We start from the raw sequence: 24,365 nt of genomic DNA, 5'->3' as shown, positions 1-24,365 counted from the left end.
GGGGAAAACCTCTTCTCTTGACAGTGTTACACATAACTTGGATAACTGCCTTTTAAAATCGGAGGATATCCTTGAAAGAACTACCTAATCTGTCATGATCTGGACTCAGGAGAATAGTTCCTCAAAGAGGACTTCTTCAAGGACACAATTCAAAGCCTTGGAAATAAAAAAATGGACCTTTCTGCCTCAAAAGTGAATACAAAGACAAATTTGTTCTACAATAGAGAGAGTTTCACTGGCTTTGGGAGTAGATTCTCTATCTTAGAAGCGCCAATGGGCCTCTTGTATGTATTCCCACCTCTACTGATCCTAGGCAAGGTGCTTTGCAATATTGTAAGAGACTTGGGTGATCTCAGTCACCCTGTATTTATCTCATGGATTGTGGATTCACAACTTATGGGAGTGGATTCACAACCTACTGTGTTCCAAAACCCAGTAGCTTATCCACATCTGTACATTCTGAATCTGACCACTTGGTGCCCTAAGCCAGGAGCATACAAGGTCTTTGGTATTTGATGTGATATTCACTAAGACAGTCCACTAATAGAATTTATGAAGCTAGCTGGAGGACATTTGTGTCAAAACCCTATTAAGGGTTGGCCCAATACAATTTGGCACCTGAGGCAAACCACAAAACGCTGCCCCCCACCCCGCCAGGGAAGAAGGGGTAAGTGAAGATCTACAACAGGAACAAGGAAGTAATAAATATTTACATCAGGATCTGTTGCCTCTGTGGAACCTGCCACCTGAGGTGGTCATCTAACCTTGCCTCATAGGTGGACCAGTCCTAGCCCTAGTCCCCCACATCCTAGATTTTCTACAAGATGGGATATAAAGGCCTTCTGCCAAATACTCTGAAGAGGTAAAGGTGGTAACTTTGAAGAGTGTTATCTACAACAGCCAACCACAGAGAATATTTGGTGCTTCCATAGATTTTGGAGTGACACATAAGAAAAATTGGAGAAACAACTACTGGAAAAGGAAAAAAATATAGGAGGACAGGCAAACAGGTAGCAAACAGACACAAGACTTAGTTGGTGGGAGGGCCTGACTTAATGGGGCATAAGTTCTGCAGGCCTGATCTAAAACCATATGAGGCAAACTAAGGTCATTAATTAGGATAGCTATGAACAGGAGAACAGATAAACCAGAAACAAAAAAATAAGGTCTAAACATCAAGTGAAAAGGGACAGAAAGGAGAATGCTTGTTCTGAAGGACGAGAAAAATAATTTAAAATTTGCAGCAGGACTAGGGCTACAACCACATCATACCTCTTATATATTACAAACCACTACAAATCTATGAAAGGTGAACTTGGGATGAGCATAAATAAATGCATAAACATGAACTGTTGCTTTTTTCTGCTGTAGGATAAATGATGTCCTCTTTGCTGCTCTTTCCCTGCTTCAGATACCCTTTCCACCTTTAATATCCCTTCAACTGTCTTGTCCATTTATACTCTTAGACATTTGTTCTGTGCCTTATTATTTTACTATTGCTCATTATTATTTGTATACCCATTTTTTAAATTTAAAAATCTGCTGGGATGTGGCTTTTTAATTTTACATTGCACACAGCATTCTGCACAGCTGGCTTCTGTTGGAAAATAGCAGAGACAATTTAAGCAAAGCTTGATCCTCATGGAATATTGCATGTATGACTAAAATAGGATGGGTACAGTTTCACAGTGCAATCCTATACATGCCTGCTCAGAAGGAATTCCCAGAGTTCAATAGGCTTATTCCCAGATAGATGTTTATAGGATTGCAGCTCAAACCACACTAATTATGCACATATTATGCACATATGTATGCATCCTTCATTAACTGAATATTCACACAAGGGATCGTGAGAAATAAAAACTTAAAGTCCAGTAAAAGAGAAATAAAACAGCTATCTTTAATAAAAGAAATCATGAACCAATATTGTTCCTAAGAAATGTACTACTTAGGAAATTCAGTGTGATAAAATATCATGTAAGTTATTGCTGTAGTGTGGTATTTTGCTTTAAGATCCTGGATCTAAACAAATCAATACTGTCATGAATATTAGGTTTTAAAGCTACACACTGAAGACTGCTTATTTGTTGTCCACAACAATAATGCGTTAAATGTGATTTTTTTTTTGAAGAATGGCTTATATTTGTCTTCTTTGCAACTGCATGGGTTTATCCTGATTCAGAGACCCACGTTTTGACTGCATTTGTGAACATGTTGATCTAGATTATATAGAAGTATAAGGCGTCAACTGAAATTTTGGCAGATTATGCCCACATCTCCACTCACTGGGAAATCTCCTCAAAAGCAAAAACCCCAACAACTAGAAGCTGCCTGATCTGAAGCAGGATACTAGTCCAGATAGCCTTGGAAGTGAGCCAGGTTGAAAGTGAGGCTTCATCATGGACAGCTTATGTTTTGGTTTAATCCATGACTATTCCCATCAGCAACAAATTCAATAATGCAACTAAACAGAGAGTAAGTGGACAGCTGTGTCCCCTCCATATCCATGTGGAGATCTGATTCCTTGACAGGCCTGAAACAGTGAAGAAAGGATGGGGAAGGCTAATATGCACCCACCCCCCTCTCACACTCCCTCCCTTATGGCAGTGGCAGCCGCAGCCGAATCTGATTTCTTGCAGCGTCCTCAACACAGTGCTGCACGCACATGCCTTGGGCCACCTTCAAAGTGTTGAGGGGCGGATTAGCTGGATTAGGGAGGCTGTGAAAGGAGCCATGCTGCTCGGGAGGAAGTCTCGCTGGGGGCGTGCTAAAAGAGCCATTTTTACCTGTCCTGGCTGCTCTGAAAGGCCTGCCAGCCGCTAGCTGGCCTATGGCTGTCAAAACACGTCCAGCCAGGATCCTGTTCACCATGGAAAAGCAGCTAGCTCCATCAAGAAAGCAAGGGAGCCCAAGCACCCCATTAAACTGACACCCTGGGGCTAAACATTGCTGAGGGCCGAGGTAGGGGGAGATGTGCAGCGCCGTGTCCCTTGGTGCTTGTTCTCTAACAAACCTAGTCTGACAAAGACAGAGACGCCAGGCTGCTTTCTAAATAAACAAGGCAGAGGGGGTGGAGGTGGCTGGCAGGCTGGATGGGGGAGCTGGCTTTAAGGAGAGCACTGAAAGGCCCGTTTGAGGCCTACTCTCCATTCCCCAGGCCTGGCCTGGCCTTTTGTTTATCCCAGACCTAAATTAATGTCTTTATTTACCAGAAATCCGAAGGGCTCAGGTTCCCAGTGTGGAGGGGGCGGGTGAGGGAGAGGAACGGCATGAAGGAGCCTTGGCCAAAGACGAGGGGAGAGCCCGACCCCCGAAAAAGGGGGCTAAAAGAGATTCAGTTGGGAGCCATTCACTGCTAAGACTCCTGTCAGCATTGACATAAATTTCCACTGGTGTTGGCATTTACGCATTTGGCATTTCCATATGTATAGAGTTGCCTGGACTAATTATGCTAATCATCCCCTCTGTTGGCCGCTGTGAAAAATGCCCACATTAAGCACTCCACTGCCTGCTAATGTGACTTAATGTGCGGTTGAAACATACATTCATCCCCCTCTGAATGGCGAAATTTTTCCACATTGCTGCCTTCATTCAGGCAAGAAATGAATTTTTTGAACTCAGACCACTTTTCCAAGCCAGGGGGGATGGATCAGAGAATAACACTCCTTCTCTCTCCACTTTCTGTTCCCCACTCACAGCTCTTGCTAATAAAATAAAAAATAAAATCTCTAGGGCTGGGTCAGACACCCTTCTTCACATATCATTTAAAAATGGAATCTCCATATGTACAACCAGATCAGCGAGGTGGGGAGACCCCATCTTTATCTAGAAGCATCCGTCCTCTCACTCTTCTCTTGTCCACCCCCCCCCCCCAACAAAAGGAGCTCTTTCCTCCCCCAACCCTTCAATTCTTTGGGAAACTGAAACAGCCTGAGTGGCAACTCTAGCAAGTTTGAGCTAGTCTAAGAAAAGAAAGATCCTTTCAAAGCCGGCCATGGTCACAGTAGAAGATGCCTCTTAGAGCAAATGTCAAAGCAGAGGCAGAAAACAAAGCAGATTTAGAGGATAATGGCCAACGCTCTCCCACTCTTTCTCTCTCTTTTAGAGGATAGAGAGGCTGAAGGGTATCCTCAAATACACTATTTTTTAAATAGTAGTTACAACACTTTCTATTCTGCAGGTATTATTTACTACTTGCATGTGCGATCACATGTGCAACCCTCACAGCAGTTATTAGCAATCATAATAAATACTATGAAGCATATGAGAATTGTTCAATGATTTTTTTCTTCTTCAAGTGTGGTTATAAACAACTGCATTTAGTTAACTCCAGTGTTACTTTGCTACTGGCATTTACTACCAATGGAAATTGGTAATGACTTGGTGACAAAGAAAAAGAACAAAACTAATGGCATTTCCCTCTTTGTTGGACTTTATCCTAGTTTGTCATCATCATTCCTACCTGCACTGATAGTAGCATTTTTCCACTGTGGCCCATAGACAATTGCTTTTTCATTTGTGTGGTGTTGTTTTTAAAATGTATCTATGGATTCTGCCCAGCTTAAAACCTCTTTTCTTTATTGTGCCAAAGTTTATGTGTTGAATCCTGTCAAATGCCGGCCAAAGGAAACACAAGAGAAGGGGCAAGGTGGCTATGGAAGAACCTAGGAAATAGGTTGGCTTAAGACTAGACTGATCATTACCTAAGACTTCCACAACAGGAGGTTTATTTAATATATAGCAAGTGTGGGAGAATCATCACTTCTACAGAAGGAAGAGAGACACATAGAATATTAACCAAATCTAAACTATCAAAGGACATACCAGCAGACATCTCTGTAAAAAAAACACTACAAGAAATACAGTTTCTTTCTTGGAAACAATGAGGAATTGTGTATAAAATTTTGGAGGGTATGAGGGAAAGATGCTGGGACACACTCCAAAAATAGTGCAGAAACTGTGTGCCCCTGTGGCAGCCTGATGGACTTCTTTATGGAGGAAATTTGATAGGCCTTAAGTTTATACCCAGACTCCCTGAATTACCTAGCTTCTCCTTTCGTTGTTGGATTCACATACTTCCCCTGCATCACAACATTCTGGAGTTTGCTTTTCCACTTTAAATAGTCCAGTTTACTTTCACACTGTCTATGTGAGATTATAAATTCTTTTTTGTAGATTCCTTAATTCTGCTGCCAGCCTCCTTTGCCTCTAAGGAATGCAAATGTCCAACAATATGGGAAGCACACTTGTTCACGTCACCCATCTCCCCCATGGCTCTCATCCTTCCTGAAGTTGTCCTCTCACTCTTATCAGCACCAAGGCCACTTCAGAGGCTTCTGCTAGCCACTAGGCCACCCACCTCTGCTGGCCACCCAAGAACATTACGTACATATATACACTGAAGCCCCCTTGGCCTCTGCACTCAGCTGCCTTGGGGGCTTGTTTATTTGCTCTTGTGAGCGAGGTATGCAGGCCCCACATCCACAGTTTATTTATCTGTTCAGAAGGAGAGTTCAGAGTAGAAAAGCCTCATTGAATATATACTGGGCCTTCTAGTATTTCTCACATGGCCTGCCTTCATGGGGTTCATCTCCAGTCTCAAACACCCTGAGGTCTGACCTGATTTAAAGGCTGCTTCACCTCTCCCATCTGCAGGAATATCAGGCTAAGTTTGTAAAGGTGTCAGGCGTCAGCTCTCTCAGACTAGATAGACTCAGAACTCCAGCACTCTTTAAAGGAACCATTCTTTGCTCTCATTTCAAATGGGCAGTTTAGACATCTTTCACTGGGCATCAGATACAGATAAGCCAATGGTGCATGATTGTTATACTGAGCTGAAATCCCTAAATGAGGCTAGGTTCCCCAGTCATTCTGAGCTAAATGCCCAGTTTGTGTACCCTACAAGCATCCAAACTACAGAATCTCCCTCCTTTACAAGTTACCTCTAGTCATATATATTTAGATGTTCACTCCCTCAAAACACTACTGAGAACTGAGCTGCATCTGGCATCAAAGTATTCTCCCAGGTTATAAAGTAGAAATTCAATCACGCCACTCCACAAATTACACTCCAGGAGTTGGCTTCACTAAATCCTGTGCTAATTAATTAATTCCTTTTTAAATATTGACATTATCCTATCCCAAGATATAGGCCAGTACAGTGAAATAATTTCATTTTCTCCAGCATGAAGGCATCTTACAACACTTTATCCTGGAAAATGTCACTACTGTCCTCTCTGGGTGTTCTGACTCATTCAAGATATAGAAACACGTTCAAGGTCAATTTTGACTGCCAGCTCAGAACAGCAACTGGGCTCACCACCAAGTCTCTTGAACAGTACCTTCCAGATCTCTGCATACTGGTCTTATCACCTCAGCATGCTGTCTGCAATCTGTCCAGCAAGGGTGTCTATCCATTGCCCCAGCAGTAATCCATCAAACTCTTCATTTCTTCCGAATCCTTGCAAGTTCCAGTATGGGTGGGCAAAAATCCTTCATTGGTTTTTCTTGCCTCCCCACACTCTCAGGAATTCAAAGATAAAAACATTTCCTCTGGCAGAACAGCCATTCAGTAGCTGCAACCTTTAAAAAGGCCCTGCAGCCACATAGCTACACCAAAATGTTCTGGTTAAAGATTAAACCTGCCTTTCTTTGAGGTCACCCTTAGCCTATAAATCAACCATGACCTTTTGCCTCTCCAATGCTGGTTTGTTTTCAAGCCCCAAGCTCTAGGGTTTAATTCCCACTCAGCAGTCTACCCTGGTCATAACAATACCAACAGGCAAGTACCTTTATAGAGATTTACCTATAAGTGCCTACAGTCAGTTCCTGTTGACATCAGCTCTTGGCATTTTCCCATCCACTGCATTTTTTATTTTTAAGCTGTGAACCGCCCTGAGATCTACAGATGAAAGGCGGTATACAAATTTAATAGATAATAATGACTGGTTGAGATGACTGGCGTCAACACTGTTGTAGAATAGATCACACACTGAGACACCTGATCTTTAGTCAAGATGGGTAACCTTGCTGTTTTCAATTGAGTTTAATTCAAGGCTTTCAGCTGCTATTGCACAGAAGGGGACCCAGAAACTGGAGAGAAATGCACACTTGCCATATAAACTGTTGCATGGGGTAGATGTGGGATATATTCGTGCATTTTACACCAAATTGTTTACAGACTTCAACACTCCTCCTTTATCTCAACATTTCCAAAAATAAGATGCCAATTCTAACAAGACTTGGTAGATATTCATGGAATAGATCTTTCTTAGTTCCTCACAGTCCTCTGAGGTCACTTTGTCCATAGGAAACAAAGCCAATTTCTTAAACATGAGCATTTACAGTAAGAGTGGAATTAATGAAAAGGCATACAGTATATGCCCAAACTGTGAGAGAGGAGCTCAGTCTTTCACTGCTAAAGCCAAATGCCAATACAAGGAACAAGAAGAGCCTGCTGTTAAAATGGACCTAGGATGACACGCTGCCATCCCTTTAATACCCAGCAGGTCCCTTGTCTCCTCTCCTCTCCTCATCTAAACTAAACAACAGTGTGAAGTCAGAGTGCATCTGTGGATACAACACAGTTCCATGGACAGAATCTACCAACCACATCATATAACCCCCAAATGGGGTATCAGTAGGGCAAACAGCTCATTCACCAATATCAAATTGTTTGATCTATTCCCACAGTGTTTCCATTTATCTGCCTCAGTAAAATTCAACACCATTCATAAATAAGGGTCAAATGGGTCAATTCAATTTGGCAGTTCTTTAAACCCATATATCTATACTCCTCCCTACTCTCTCTCTTGTGGACAACACACACACCAACAGAGAACTTTCTAAGGTCCAAACATACAGGTCACAGAAGCATATTCCTTCTTTTAAACATGTTTTCTCCTGCTATCTCTCATGTTGTTCGGTGCTGATGAGAGTTATATTCCCAAATATCTGGAGGTCACCATGTTGGAAAAGGCTGATCCACAACAGCATTGCAAACGGAAGAGGTTGGTAGGAGGAGGAGTTTAGGGAGGACGATTGGGCTGGAAGGAGAGACAGCTATGGTTACACTAACGCCTAGAATGATACCCCATCTGTTTTAAGGAACCAGAAGTTCTGTTGTTTTCCACTATACACAAGGTCAGGGTGCTTCACCCTGCACACACACACTCTGGCTCACACACTCTGCATGACAGCTTCATGTTTTGAGCACAAATACACTCAACCATCTTTTCCAGGGTGACTGAAGTGTACCACAGTGCAAAAAGTGTGAGAGGCTACCACAGATATTTGTTCATAGAACAGTGGTGAGTATGGGGACTGTGACCTTCAAACAAGAGTCAATGGTCACTTCCTTCAAATTATGTGTTTCTGGATTTGTCTAATTTAAGTTAGTGAAAAGCACCAGTGGTAGAAAGAGCTTCTATACTATACTATCATTATGAAAAGAAGCTTTCTCCAGAGGCATTTGTACAGGGCTATGCACAAATCAGATCAATCAAATGTGGCAAAGGTCATGGCATAAACAAAACTCAGTCATGGAGCAACTGCCATATTGCAGAATGGCTAGGCCTGTGGATAATTTGCAGTTAGATTCAGCTGGTTTTTCACTATCAATGCTGCATGTTGCTTGTCACGGATGCAAGGGAAGCTAAGGAATTTCTGGTCTAGGAATCCAAATCTTGACAGCAAACCATTTCTGATCCAAATGGCCCACAACAGAGGATAAGGGGGATGCAGTACAGTTCAAAGCTCAGCTTCACAGAAGTATCCTCAGAGCGCCATGGGGTTCCAATGAAAGGAGCCTGCGTCACAGCAAACAAGTAATCACAGCAACATTTTACACACTGGAACTATCCACAACAGGAGATCTACAGCTGTGAACTTTTTCCACTTCTACTTGTATGCCAACTCTTCCCAGCCAGCTTTTTTGCCACACACCAAGCAGCCAACCGAAAGACAATATTGCAAAGCCCCACTTGGCAAATGCCAGCCAGCTGAGAGGATAAACTGTGATTCAAGGAAATGCAAGTGATAAATCAGAATATCGTTTTTTTACACTGTTTGTTGCAGTACCTAATTCTAACATGCATAATTTAAAGTAAAATAGTATCACTGAGCATTTTTTAATCTCAATGAAGATATATCCAAATATAAATGTGTAGCAAAACAAAACGTCCAACCAAAGAGCTCCACAAAGTTTAGTGCTCTTTTCAGTGCAACATCCCCAAGACCTAGATCCCGTGTGCCTTCTGCTTTATGTAGCTTACAAGCCATCACTCCAACTATGGGACAGCCAACAGATTTTTTCTTTCTTTTAAAGCTGAGCAAATGTCAGCATCAAAAGCAATAAATAAGTACAAGCCCAACCGTGCAGGTTCTCAGGGGATGTTCTTGATTTGGGCTGAGATGGGCTGGTTACAAAAAGGGGATTTCCCTTCTTTAAATGTTTAACAGCTGCAGGTCTTGATGGATCTCCTTTTTGCTACAAGCCTCTGGAAGGCAGAAGCAAGGAGAGAAGGGGAGGGGGCAGAAGGCTAAGGTTAAGGCATTTTTCCCTTTCCAGTCCCCCTTCAGTGTGTGAAACAGGTGGGTAAACTTTACTGGCATTCATGTGAGTGTGGGTTTTATTTAAAAGGGAGTGGGAGGGTGGAAGAGTGAAGTTGCTTCTATTGTTGAACAAAATCCAAGAGTAGTTTAGGACCACACATGGAGCTGGGGTTGTGCAGGGGGAGGAGGTGTGGAACGCCAAAGATCGCTGACAGTCATCACAGAGAAACATCTGCTCTTGGAAAGCTCCCAGGCTGCTTGCAATTTTTTTTTTTTTTTGTTTAAAAAAAGAATAAAAATAAAATAAAAATCCTAGGGTGTGAAAACTCAGCGTAACCTGGTGTTGGAAAAGAGAGGAGACTGCAATAAGCAGGGGATGGAAAGCAAGCAGCAAACCCCAGGCACTGCCACATGGATTGACGGCAGTGCCGAGAATGGAGGGGGCAACATAGCATGCTGAACTTATTAATAACAAAGGCATCATTTTTATCAAATGTTTCCAGTAGGAAATTAGGATTTGCTCCTGGGTGACCCCTTTTGCTTTTGGCTATTTGCATTCAACCCAATTCCATTCTCAGCTGGCAGGCAAGTGTAACCCAAGTTAAACTTCAACTGACAGCTCTGCTGTAGACAGTAATTATCCTCTCCTTCAGCACCACCCTCAGAAAGGTAATTTAGGATTTTAATGTCAATAATGCAATGCAGCAAGCAGGGCCCGGTGGCAAGAAAAACCATATTATCTGAGATGGGGGAAATAATTTAATTGCACTTGTCTATGTGGGGGCATGTATTTGCACCGATAGGGATCTGGACTGCACACATGGCATGGCGAACACAGGCACACACATGCAGAGCAGCATAGGAAGGTTTATGCACACTCGCACACACTCTTGCGGAACAAGTTCAAGGTGGAAATCTCTCTCTATAACACCACAACAGCGCCAAACCCTTTGGGTTACGGGGGAGGTCTGTCTCCCAATATTTCTGGTGTATAAATCATTGTTTCTCTTAGATTGAGACCAATATAACCAAACAAGATTGAATCCAAAAAAAGGGAAGAAAATTCCATGCCTGGACAGTGAGGATCACCACAACACCTTTCTTTCTGGAAGGTGGTCTGAAGGTATAGGATGAGTGAGATTCTATTGCTGAAGCAAAGCAGGTTAAGCACTGTATACTGCTTGGATGGGAGACTGCCTGGAAACCACATGTAAGGAAACCACTCTGAGCAAGTCAGAGGAAGAATGGGCTGCAAGGCAGGGTGTCATATATGTGATACATCCCATTACTGAGACCTCCAAGAACAGAACTGCCAGGTGCCTCTAAATCCAAACCATAATCGTTGGCACAATCTTCAATTATCCAAAAGCACTTAAGGCAACCCTACATTTTCCAGTTTTATACCACGTCACCCCACAAGTCTACATGTAAATTTAGGGCATGGAAAGTGTCTGTCCCATCATTCAGTATTCACAAACAGTGCTCATTACCATCATGGAGAATAGTATTTAACAAACATTCAAAAGAATTCTGATTTGGGCTCTAAAAATCAGAGAACTGGCTTAAAAACCACTGGCACAACCCACTGAAAACATTTCTGGAGGAAGCCCCTTCAACTTGAATGGAGTTGCACAAGGGCACTCACACATTATCATCCAGCTCTTATTCATATCAATGGGGCTTGCACAGAAGACGTTCCCAGCATGATTGTTCCCTGTGCAATTATCTTTTTAAATAAAAGAGCTTCTTGTTTTCATCACTTTGCCAGCTGGTCTTGGAGGCTTTCTAGCCTGTTTGACAGTCACATAATTCAAGCTTTTCTCAAGGCTTATAAACTCTTCTTCAATTATCGAAAAAAGTTAAAATGGGGAAACAGGGTTTTATTGCAAGACTTGAGGTTTTAAGAGTTCCTCAAACTGGAATACAGTACATTTTTATATCCAAGAAAGTACTCTCTATCCCCCTGTTACTTGGTAGCTTCCCCCAAGATGCCAATTCCAAGAAACTGTGTGCAAATCTGGAGCTTAGAGAGGTGCCCCTTTGCAAACAACTCCCTTTAAAAGGCTCTTCTAGGCCTTTTGCTTCCACTATGTTTGACAACTGCTCCACCATCACCCAACAATGTCCTAAAGCGCTATGCAGCCCTCCCAGTATTCACACACTCACAAAATGGAACTTACCTTCCACCCAGAGTTGCTCAATATCCGTTTCTATGGAGGCTACTCGCAGCCCTACAGCCAGCGTCCCAAAGACCAGCAGCCCCACAAAAAGTACTTTGCCACAGTGACGATGGATCCAACAGCCCAGTGTAAACAGCAGGGCCTGGAACTGGGCCCGCAGCCACAGCGGGGCTTTCTGGCCCACAGCCTTACCCTGGGGAGAGAAATGGAGAGTTAGCCAAGACACTGTTGCTACAGGGAACAGCAACATCCTGCCCCAGGGTAGCTGGCACTGGGGTTAAAGCAGACCTCAAGCCTTTGGGAGCAAGCATTTCAGCAAGAACCTTGCCATAGATTATTTGTGGGGGCATATATGTGCACGCCTGCCTGTCCCTGCAGCGCTTCCATCTGCTAGCAACTTGTGGAGGCCAGTGCCCATATCCTCTCAGTCTGCAGACAAATGAACTCCTGAGTGACAGCTGTAGATGTGGGTGAATCCCCTACTCAGGTGGAGAAACAGGCCGCTGGGAAGCTCCTGCCACAATCCATGTGTTATGTCTGTGAGGTTGCCCAGCAGCAATGTCCCTCCTCTGTTCCTCAGCGGTGGTCTGTTTCCCTTCCCCAGTTCCAGATACACTCCTCACCTCCAGAGCAACCCAGCAGCTGAAGTGCCCTGTTAGAAAGGATCTCTGCAAAAGGCAACCCGGTATGTTAAGGAGTCCTTCTACAGTCTAGTTTCCAGCTCTGGGGAGAGCAGATGTCCGCTCCACCCTTTCCTCAGGTGCGTCCTTCTGACCTGTCAAGTTTCCTTGCCTTCCCTTGCGGGAGACTCCCCCATTGTCTCCCTTCCTCTCCTTCCACCGATTTAGCTACTCAAGTCCACCCGCCTCCCTTTCTCGCCCCTGAGCGAAACGCTCCACGCAGACCCACCCCCGAGCCGCCGTCTCCCCTCGCAGATCCGATCCGGGGCTGGCCTCTCCCGCGCGTCCCTCCTGGACGGCTCCCCGGCGTCTCCCCTTTCCATAAACAAACTCCAGGGGCCACGGCGCGGGCTCGCTCTGGAGCGCGCCGGCCAAAGCCTGCCCCCTTCCTTCATTCCCTGGCCCCAAAGAAGCCGAAAGCTTCGAAGAGGACCCCCTTTCCCAGCCCCCCCCCCGGGCCCAGAAGAGCCGATCCCTCGCCTTTTTTGTCCTCTTCCCTGCAGCTGCTTGCGCGCCTCTCTCCCGGTTGGACCGGGTCGCCCCAACTTTACTTCTCGTCCCCCCCACCCGTGGGAAAGCGCCTTCGCCCCATTCCCTTACCTTGGAGATCTGTTTGAGGGCAAAGGCAGCGTGGCAGTAGCTGGGTCTCCGGAGAAGATCCGAGTTGGCAGTTGCCGCCGCCGCCGTGGCCGCCGCCGCGTAAGACGGCGGGAGTTCTCCCCGGAAGCCCCCGGCCCCCGGGACCGGCCGATCCGAAGCCATGCTCCAGGGTCGAGCGAGGACGGTGCTGGCGGGAGGCGCAGGGGCGCAGGCGGCTTCCCGGGAGCGGTAATCCAGAGGGGAGAAGCGCGGGGTCGGAGGCTTCAGAGGAGTGGCTGCTGCGGGGATCCCATGTGGACATTATGGGGGCGAATCCGAGGCCATCCAAGCGCGCCCCATGCGCCCTCGGCGCTTCCCAGCGTGGCCCCTTCGACTCGCGGCAGCAGACGGCGGTCGAAAGCTCACACAGCCTCCGAAAAGAGAGGCGCCCGGGTGCCCGGCGGTGCAGTGCGCTTCGGATCGCGTCCCACCAACATTTGGAACAAACAGTCTCCTTCGAGATCCTGAAAAGAGGAGCGGGGGGAGGAAGGTTTGGTTTGATGGGAAAGTGCCCCGGTTCCCATTGGCCGAGGAAGAGGCAAATTACTCCGCAAACATCTCCTATTATTAGCTGCTAAGCAACAGCTCACCAAAGTGGAGAGAGAAGAGACCACCCAGGCAGCGCCCTCCCCCGCCTCCCTCCTCCCCGCCTCAAATCAATGAGGGCAGAGGGAGGGAGAGACTTGCCTTCAACACAGGAATTCTGCTCCACAGATTTTCAAATGCTGCCCGTTGCCCCCTCCCAGCTGCCCCCCTCCCAAATCCAAACCAGCTCCTTTATTTATTATTGCAAGCGGACGCAGCGATGTAGTGGGACAGCTGCAAACTTTGCGGGGGGGGGCACACAGGGTGGACTCTCCAGGATTTGGGGAGAAAAGGGTAAAAACTTTGGGGTTTGCTGTTTTGGTTTTTTAAAAGGCAGGTGGAGAGGACTGATTTATTGAAAAAGCTTAAATAGGTATAAACAGTGGGAGAAGCCAAAGTGGCACTATCACCGTCATCAAGGGGGGGGGGACACAACACAACACAACACAACTTTTCTTATCCTGTGATGGCTTTGTAATGACTTTGAGCTGTGTGTGTGTGATCTAACACGCACACACATGCACACACACCCTTTCCCTCACCAGGACTTGTAAAGCACACAGGGGCAAAAGGCCTTTGAACATGTACAGAGTGCTGTAGTCCCCGTCCCTTGCACTGAGAAACCCTGATTATTCTGCAAACCCCATGGACAGAGGGAATGCCTTCCATGTGAGCAGGCATGAGTATGAAACTTCCAAACAAAACAGAGCCCCAACACCTGTCGCTTAGAAATTAAGCCATATCACATGGCATAGATTCTTGAACTCAATACATTTGTATCTTGAACAGATACAAATCCAAGAAAACAAATTTATCAAATCTTTAAACAACACAAACCAAGGAACTCTTGTTTCAGAAGCATGCAGGGTTCCTAATGGGGCAAAATAATAATAATAGTCAACATCAGAAACAAAACTGTATTTCCATAAAAACGGAATAACTAATTATTTTGGCCATATGGATGGGCCAAAATATGAGCCAGGGTCCTCCAGACCTTCAAATTATAACCTATTTTCAATGGCTTAGACTGCAATAATTTAATCCCATGACTACCATATCTACTACTGTGGGCAAGAAACCCGTAAGAGAAATGGAGTGGCCCTCATAGTCAACAAAAGAGTGGCGAAAGCTGTACTGGGATGCAGTCTCAAAAATGATAGAATGATCTCGATACGAATCCAAGGCAGACCTTTTAACATCACAGTAATCCAAGTTTATGCACCAACTACTGGTGCTGAAGAAACTGAAATTGACCAGTTCTATGAAGACTTACAAAACCTTATCGAAGTGACACCAAAGAAGGATGTTCTGCTCATTATAGGGGATTGGAATGCTAAAGTAGGGAATCAAGAGATAAAAGGAACAACTGGCAAGTTTGGCCTTGGAGATCAAAACGAAGCAGGGCAAAGGCTAATAGAGTTCTGTCAAGAGAACAAGCTGGTCATCACAAACACGCTTTTCCAACAACACAAGAGACGACTCTACACATGGACATCCCCAGATGGGCAACATCGAAATCAGATTGATTATATTCTCTGCAGCCAAAGATGGAGAAGCTCTATACAGTCAGCAAAAACAAGACCTGGAGCTGACTGTGGCTCAGATCATCAGCTCCTTATAGCAAAATTCAAGCTTAAACTGAAGAAAGTAGGAAAAACCACTGGACAGGTAAGATACAATCTAAACCAAATCCCTTATGAATACACAGTGGAAGTGAGGAACAGGTTTAAGGATTTAGATTTGCTGGACAGAGTGCCTGAAGAACTATGGATGGAGGCTCGCAACATTATACAGGAGGCAGCAACTAAAACCATCCCAATGAAAAAGAAATGCAAGAAAGCAAAGTGGCTGTCCAACGAGGCCTTACAAATAGCGGGGGAGAGAAGGCAAGCAAAATGCGAGGGAGATAGTGAAAGATACAGGAAATTGAATGCAGATTTCCAAAGAACAGCAAGGAGAGACAAGAAGGCCTTCTTAAACGAGCAATGCAAAGAAATAGAGGAAAGCAGCAGAATGGGAAGAACCAGAGATCTGTTCAAGAAAATCGGAAATATGAAAGGAACATTTCGTACAAAGATTACCATAATAAAGGACAAAAGTGGTAAAGATCTAACTGAAGCAGAAGACATCAAGAAGAGGTGGCAAGAATACACAGAGGAATTATACCAGAAAGATATGGATGTCTCGTACACCCCAGGTAGTGTGGTTGCTGATCTTGAGCCAGACATCCTGGAGAGTGAAGTCAAAGGGGCCTTAGAAAGCACTGCAAATAACAAGGCCAGTGGAAGTGATGGTATTCCAGCTGAACTGTTTAAAATTTTAAAAGATGATGCTGTTAAGGTGCTACACTCAATATGCCAGCAAGTTTGGAAAACTCAGCAGTGGCCAGAGGATTGGAGAAGATCAGTCTACATTCCAATCCCAAAGAAAGGCAGTGCCAAAGAATGCTCCAACTACCGCACAATTTCACTCATTTCACATGCTAGCAAGGTTATGCTTAAAATTCTACAAGGAAGGCTCAAGCAGTATGTGGACCGAGAACTCCCAGAAGTGCAAGCTGGATTTAGAAGAGGCAGAGGAACCAGAGACCAAATTGCAAACATGCGCTGGATTATGGAGAAAGCTAGAGAGTTCCAGAAAGACATCTACTTCTGCTTCATTGACTATGCAAAAGCCTTTGACTGTGTTGACCACAGCAAACTATGGCAAGTTCTTAAAGAAATGGGAGTGCCTGATCACCTCATCTGTCTCCTGCGAAATCTCTATGTGGGACAAGAAGCTACAGTTAGAACTGGATATGGAACAACTGATTGGTTCCAAATTGGGAAAGGAGTACGGCAAGGCTGTATATTGTCTCCCTGCTTATTTAACTTATATGCAGAATTCATCATGCGAAAGGCTGGGCTGGATGAATCCCAAGCCGGAATTAAGATTGCCGGAAGAAATATCAACAACCTCAGATATGCAGATGACACAACCTTGATGGCAGAAAGTGAAGAGGAATTAAAGAACCTTTTAATGAGGGTGAAAGAGGAGAGCGCAAAATATGGTCTGAAGCTCAACATCAAAAAAACGAAGATCATGGCCACTGGGCCCATCACCTCCTTGCAAATAGATGGGGAAGAAATGGAGGCAGTGAGAGATTTTACTTTCTTGGGCTCCATGATCAGTGCAGATGGTGACAGCAGTCACGAAATTAAAAGACGCCTGCTCCTTGGGAGAAAGGCGATGGCAAGCCTAGACAACATCTTAAAAAGCAGAGACATCACCTTGCCAACAAAGGTCCGTATAGTAAAAGCCATGGTTTTCCCAGTAGTGATGTATGGAAGTGAGAGCTGGAACATAAAGAAGGCTGATCGCCGAAGAATTGATGCTTTTGAATTATGGTGCTGGAGGAGACTCTTGAGAGTCCCATGGACTGCAAGAAGATCAAACCTCTCCATTCTGAAGGAAATCAGCCCTGAGTGCTCACTGGAAGGACAGATCGTGAAGCTGAGGCTCCAATACTTTGGCCACCTCATGAGAAGAGAGGACTCCCTGGAAAAGACCCTGATGTTGGGAAAGATGGAGGGCACAAGGAGAAGGGGACGACAGAGAATGAGATGGTTGGATGGTGTTCTTCAAGCCACTAGCATGAGTTTGATCAAACTGCGGGAGGCAGTGGAGGACAGAAGTGCCTGGCGTGCTCTGGTCCATGGGGTCACGAAGAGTCGGACACGACTAAACGACTAAACAACAACAACAACAACAACAACAAAATACTTAAGACATATAGAATTGCACTGCCAGTCTTGGAAACGGGGGAGGAATAATCTCTGAACATGTGCAAAGTACTCATCATTGAGTAATAATCACTAGCTTTCATACGCCTTGGAGCAGTGACAACTTTATCCGGTTTTTTGGGGAGGGGGGAGGGGGGTTGAGGGAAGGATGGGTTTCTAGTCTGTGTGACATCCAGACAGGCCTGAAACCCAAGAATTTCATTTTGGAAATTTACTGACAAACTTTCCTTTGACCAAACCCACAAGAAAGCCAGGAAACACAAAGCCAGCTGCAAAGTCAGTGCCTCACTTTCCACCACTGAGAAACTACAACCAGGCTGGTGGTCCACAAAGGGGCAGGATTGTACCACCCCCTACACCATACTCAGAACCTCATACAATTTTTTTCTAAAGTAACATTGAAATACACTTCTCTGATACTGAAAAAAAGTGACAGGTTTCAATTAGCAGGTGATGAGCTCCCATTAGGTTTGTTTTCTCTCAGCCCCGTAAGATGCCCATTATACCTTCCTTTGCCAGAGAAGGAGGCAGCAGCGAAATTAACAGGAAACCAATGAACAACCTGGATTCTAGCTGCAGAACTTGGACTGGAAGAAAACAGACCCACTATGTGGGAGGGACTAATCTGGCTGAGAGTAATCATGTGACTCACTCTGGGCTGAAGTGAAGGCCTGTACTCATGACACATGTACACATGCAGTAAGGTCATTGCATTTCACTGCATTTCCCACCATGTTTGCACATTGTTGTACTCATGAACATGGTTTGATGCATATCTAAGTCGCCTGTTGTATATCTCCACTGGTAGACAGAGACAGGGTGGGACTTTTCTTACCCAATGAGCAAGTCTTAATTTGGATTGAAGCTGGTTTGGAGGAAAATGCATCAAAACGTATGTATACACAATTTCCGAAACCCGTGGCAGGAGTGTACTGGATGCAAAGTAAATGGGAGTGTGCATTAATATGGAGAACCAAGACCAAAGCCAGTAGCGTTTAATTGCACTTCTCCATCCTCCTTTGATGGAGGCACAATCACTGCTGTTCCCATATTAGGAAACAATAGATTGCTCCTTTGATGAATATTTGGGAATGTAAATTTCACAGAAGAACTTGGGTGGTAAGTAAGAAGAAACGTATTACATATTGGAGACCGTTTATTTGTTTTTTTGTGTTAGGGTTTATGCATGTGTATTACCGCGTGAATGCATGTACATGCTATGTTTTGAAATAAATGTGAGTATTATGTAGTGGCTTTTTGGGGAGGTATGTATGGAACTGGACACTGACAAAATTATAAAAGTGAAACATTTTATTTCTTCTAAAGTGATCAAGTGGGAACTAGAGAAGATTTCAAACTAGATAGACAGATGTTTTAAAAAATCCTATTGGGGGCTTCCTTGGATGGTCAGCCAGACCTGAAACAACACCCACTACCTTTAAAATCCAGTAATCTTCTTCACAGTGTTCTCTCTCTCCCTCACCCTCATCCCTACCCTGCCCTGTGCTCCTACCAACAACCAGGGTGAGGAAAATGCATTATTGACGTAACTCTGTCTTTACTATTATCTGTGCTAGATGGTTTCATGTTTTTGCTGGGGGGAAAGTTTGTGGAATCCACAATATTTAATTCCGGAACAATTGCCCACCTTCAGCATCCCCCAAAAGTGGCCTCACCCTTTTCTTCACCAAGATCATACATACTCTGAATCATCAGAAAATAAGCAAAAATTACAATGGGATTTAAAAGTTTCTGAAAGGCCCCAGTCCCCATTAGCACAGTATTGCTCCCGATCCTTCCTCTGAGGCAATGGGATGCTGACATATTTAAGGCAGTCGAGGTAATGAGAACAAGCCCTCCGCATAACATCCCACACATTCTGTCTGTCTCTGTGTGCACAGCACCAGCTGAAGGATGACTCTTTCCCACCCACCCGCCCCCACTATATCCTGAAATGCAACTTCCTTACAACTGCTAGCTTGCTGGGGTCCCAGTCAGCAATGTAAGTGAGGGCCCTGGTTTTTCCCTTCTAAGAGCAATTCATCTGTCATCTACTGGCTAGTTGCCTATTTGGTATTACTGTTTAACGCTGGGGCTTCTGGGCTTCTTTCACAAAAGCCTAAAAACAAACCTCCACCACCTATCCCCTTTATTGGGAAAAAAAAATCACCCACAGGAAACGATGAGCCTCCGAGGATGATGGTCTTTGCAGAAATATGGCAGTGGCCAATTTTGCTCTGTGCTGTTGGCCATGCATCCTGGCTTTCTCTCTGGTGGTGCAGCTAGCGCAGGTGTGGGAAACCTTTGGCCCTCCAGATGTTGCTGAACCACAACTCCCATCAGTCCCAACAAGCCTCAGCAGTGGCCAGGAACGATGAGAGTTGTAGTTCAGTAACATCTGGGAGGCCAAAGGTTCACGACACCAGAGCTAGTGTCAAAACCCACAGCTCTAGGGATCTCCAAGATGACAACCTAGAGAGAAGCAGATGTTGTGAACACTGGCAAACAGGCCTGGCACTAGCACCCGGGCCAGTGTGGGGATGCCAGGTCTCATAGACTGACGCTGGTCACTGTTTTGGCATAGTGAGGTAGAGAAAGAGAAAGAGAAAAATTAGTTGTGTGCTTCACTATTTAGGGAATATGCACGGCCATCTAAAGGGGTCTGGGTCTAAAAGTACCTGGCTGCATTCACTGTTTCCATTCTACAGGGACAGCAGCTGGTGCTGCAGCAGGAGGAAGTGTCAGATCTTACATTAAGCACTTGCAAGAATAGTTTGCCCGCAAACACTGGTCCTGTTTACTTTCCCCTACATGAGGCGGCATGTAAAGTCTAATTCATGGGCAGTAATGATTTTCTTCTGGAATATTGCTATACCTTTTGTTGTCTGCTCCCCTTCTGGGGCAGTGAATCCCATAGGATCAATCTGGTCTTCCTTCACCTCTCCACTCTAGTGGTTGGCCCTTTTTTTAACAAAAGGGATGGGAACCATTGGCCCTCCAGATATTATTGGATTCCAACCAGCCCCAAACAGCACAGCCAGTGGTCAGGGATGAAGAGTATTGGAGTCCAACAACATCAGGAGGATCGCAGGTTCCTAATCCTTGCCAGAATGTTAAACACTGGAGAGCAGTACCACTTGTCCTGCTTCCCTTCCTTTCCCTTCCCTTTGATGAGTGTCTATACAGAATAGTATCATGCCATCTTATTGTCTCCTTTTCAGAAGCTACAGGCTCATACCAGTTCTTTTTGTAAGTCTTTACAGCTTCCGTTTCTGAGCACACATCTTCCCTAACCCCTTATACAGCTTCACAATCATCATTTGGTCTCAATATTCAGGGGGGTTTCATTTCTCTCACCAACAAAAGCCTGGCATGGAGGAGGCCTTTCCTCTCACTTCATTATCCCAGTTCTGCTTTATCTGAATTAATGTTCACTGGACATCAGTGGTAGCTGGAACCCATCAAACCTGGTGGGACTGCTGGATGCCTTCTGCAATGTGAGGAAAAAAATATGTGAAACGCTGTGATGAAAGCTACCACTTGCATATCTAACGTTAAACACTAATCCTAGAGAGGACTATAATAACTGCAACAGCTTCATGGCTCCACTAACTCAGTTGGTCAATGAGAAGGACCCAGAACACAAAAAGGAGCGAGAACCCCCCTAGTGGACAATGGTGGGATAAGCTGCCACAGAATGTAAATTTGGTGTTATTCTCCCTCCCTCCTCTTGCATAAATTAGTGGCAAATTACTAAGGGAAGTCTGTACTGCACAGGCACTGAAAGTTTTCAGAATATGATATGCTGATAAATTCTGACAATGAGAAGGAATGAGCTGAAACTGATAAATGCTGAGATTTCAGAGAATAGCTCTATATTTTTAGAGGGGTACCTGCGTTAATCTGCTGCTGCAAAAATGAAAAAGCACTGTAGCACCTTAAAGACTAAAGGCTTGTCCACACTTCCTCTGGTCCAACTGTTCCCCCTCACCCCCACCCCTGGGGAAACTGCTCTTTAGTGCTCAATTGAAGCAAATGTCAATTTGGGTTTTCCCTAGACAGCCACTTGTTCCAATCTTTCTCCAAAGAGCGAGTTTTCCCTTGGAAAGGGGTGGGGCAAGGGGGAAAACCATTTGGACCTGTGCCTAGAAAGCCTGGGTCAAGCAGAAAACCACCCAGACCCATGCTTTCTAGGCACAACACAAATGGAAGTGTGGGCGAGCCCTAACACATCCCATCAACTACAGCCAAGCCCTGTAATACAGCTGCACCTCTTCTGACCCACTGGACGGAGATGCACAATTCCAGCCATTTATTACATTGTAATATCTACCAAATGAAGTGAAATGGTATCCAGGAATAATATGCTACAGGAGAACACCATTGGCACCCAACTTGGTAAAAATCACTGTAAGCTATAATCAAGGATTACCAGCAGCCCAATGAAAACCCATGCTGATGGGTTAGGACATCATCAGCATGCCACGCATCAGCCTGGGTCACCACATGCTTGAGGTGGTAGATGATTTTTTATCTCCCTGGGCTTTACCACAACCAGCAGCTTCACCACCAATGCTGAGCTGGACAAGCGTATTGGGAAGGCAGCTATGGCAATGGCTCGCTTCTCCAAAAAGGTATGGGAGACTGTGATGCTAATGAACAATACCAAGATGAAGGTCTACCAGGCATGAGTGTTGAGCATGTTGCTTTATGGAAGTGAGTCGTGGGCAAGTTACACCTGCCAGGAGTGACGCCTCAATGCCTTCCATATGCACTGCATCAGGAAGATTTTGCACATCACATGGAAGGACAGAGTCTCAAACAGAGATGTGCTCTCTCAATTCCCAGCATGTTTGCACTTCCACGGACATGACCAACCAGTCCTTGTCATTGTGAGTCCTTGTTTGCCTCTGTATGTGGGCACTGTAATCGACACAATCTCTGATGGGATGTTTTGAGTGTGTCTGTTCCTCCACCCTCCACTGTTTTTTAATTGAACATGTTTTCCCTCTCCTCTCCCATGCCTGTATTAGATTTGGTTGTGACTCCAACCCGTTTAAAAGAAGTATGGGCACTTTTAATAAAAGTTCGCACCTGCAGTAAGGCCCATTGTGTTGAATGTGACTCACTCCCAGGTAAGTGTGTATGTATGGAATTGCGAACTTAGGCTTACTAGTGAGGAAGCCCCATTAGACACTGTGAGATTTAAGCCCACTTAAGTATACACACATTGTAAAGACACAGTCCTGCACCTATAGAAGTAAAAACTCCTGCTGACTCTAACGAAGGAGGCTTGTAGTACCATATACTTTGGGGCTACAATAATATGTACACTTACCTGAGACATACTTCTGAGTTAAAATGTGTAGAATAGTGCTGCATTGGCTACAGGCTTGAAAAAACAAAGCTCATCAACTATCAGACCCTTCCTTCCTTCCTTCCTTCCTTCCTTCCTTCCTTCCTTCCTTCCTTCCTTCCTTCCAACATCTACAGGAGAAAGGTACGCTGTCCCATCACTATTGCACCCTAGATTGCACAATCTTTGCATTCTACCATTAGACCAGTGTTTCCCAACCTTTTTATAATTGTGGTCCCCCATGGGCGTAGCCAAGGGGGGGGGCAGAGGGCAGCTGTGCCCCACAAATATGTAAAAGTCAATACAAATCTGAAGTTCTGCCCCCCCCAACAAAAACCCTGGCTATCCATGCCCCCCTCCTACTGGTCGAAAGGTATCTATTTAAATGTTTTGTTTATAATTTTTATAATTTATACAAAATACAATTACATAAAATGATAAGAATATAATGAAATATTGTTGAAGCAGAAAAACAGAGACTAATAGAGCTGGAAGGGACCCCAAGGGTCATGTTTCTAGCCCAACCCCCTGCAATGTAGGAAACTCAGCTAAAGCATCCATGACAGATGGCCAGCCAACCTCTGCTTAGAAACCTCCAAGGAAGGAGAGTCCAGAACCTACCGAGGCAGATCCATCTTTCATGTATTATAAAAAATAAACAACACTTATTTGACCCCACTTATTTGACACAGAGGGGGAAACCTACAGATACAGTCCAAAAGGTATGTAGGAAGTTCTGTATATATGGGATTTTTTAAGAAAAGCAAGTGGTCTTCACTGACCTGGTGCAAAAAGATCTTGTCATGCGGAGGAGCCCTGGCTGCCCAGATTAGACACTATAGTCTCACACACCCTTACCTGTGAGTAAGGCCCACTGAACACAGTGTGGCTTTCTTTTGAGTAGACTCTTAGTTGTTTACTAGATGCAAGTCAGCAGCACCAGATGACCCTGCTTGGCTAGGTGCTGGGGTGGATTGCACCCTACACATTGCAGAGTCAGGCCCAGGCTGCTCCTGGGCCCAGCACTGGCTGCAGCAACAAGCAGCTCACCCAGCCCTACCCACTGCCACCCTACCAGTGCACTTACCTGACCTGGGGGTTCTGGATCGCGGGCTCTGCTGGTCAAAAAGGGAGCCTCAGTGATCATCCTCTCCCACTGGAAACAAACCAGGACTGCTCCCAGGTGGCAAAAAGGAGTGCTACGCCCTGGTGGGCTACCCCCTTACCCGCTTGTGATTGGCCAAGCAGATAGCCATCCAATCAGAATTCCCCCCCTTCACTTCTCACTTCCCTCAGTGGTCCCCAAGCCTTGTGTTGTGGGCCCCTCATTTACAAGATTTTAACCTGTAGCTCCCTTGGAATATTCAGGGGGGGGGGTATAGTCCCCGGTTGGGAAACAATGTGTTAGATAACTACAGTGGTACCTCGGGTTAAGTACTTAATTCGTTCCGGAGGTCTGTACTTAACCAGAAACTGTTCTTAACCTGAAGCACCTCTTTAGCTAATGGGGCCTCCTGCTGCCGCCACGCTGCCGGAGCACGATTTCTGTTCTCATCCTGAAGCAAGGTTCTTAACCTGAAGCACTATATCT

The 24,365-nt window shown here is 45.1% G+C and overlaps 1 protein-coding gene across 1 annotated transcript in view; it reads right to left on the bottom strand.

Annotated features, from left to right (window-relative positions):
• PTCH2 (patched 2) overlaps window positions 1-24,365 on the bottom strand; it is a 78,350-nt gene that overhangs the window by 41,084 nt on the left and 12,901 nt on the right. The window contains exons 6-8 of the mRNA XM_082228822.1: window positions 20,776-20,908; window positions 13,013-13,515; window positions 11,733-11,925 (exon numbers count right to left, since the gene is read on the bottom strand). Of these exons, the coding sequence (XP_082084948.1) occupies window positions 11,733-11,925; window positions 13,013-13,174 (355 nt within the window). The 5' untranslated portion in view covers window positions 13,175-13,515; window positions 20,776-20,908. The remainder of the gene's footprint in view (window positions 1-11,732; window positions 11,926-13,012; window positions 13,516-20,775; window positions 20,909-24,365) is intronic.

This window comes from Podarcis vaucheri (genome assembly GCF_965113315.1).
Source record: "Podarcis vaucheri genome assembly, chromosome: 6".
Classification (NCBI taxonomy): Eukaryota; Metazoa; Chordata; class Lepidosauria; order Squamata; family Lacertidae; genus Podarcis; species Podarcis vaucheri.
The sequence above is the reverse complement of the archived record's forward strand: the minus strand, read 5'-3'. Positions and strand labels throughout refer to the sequence as shown.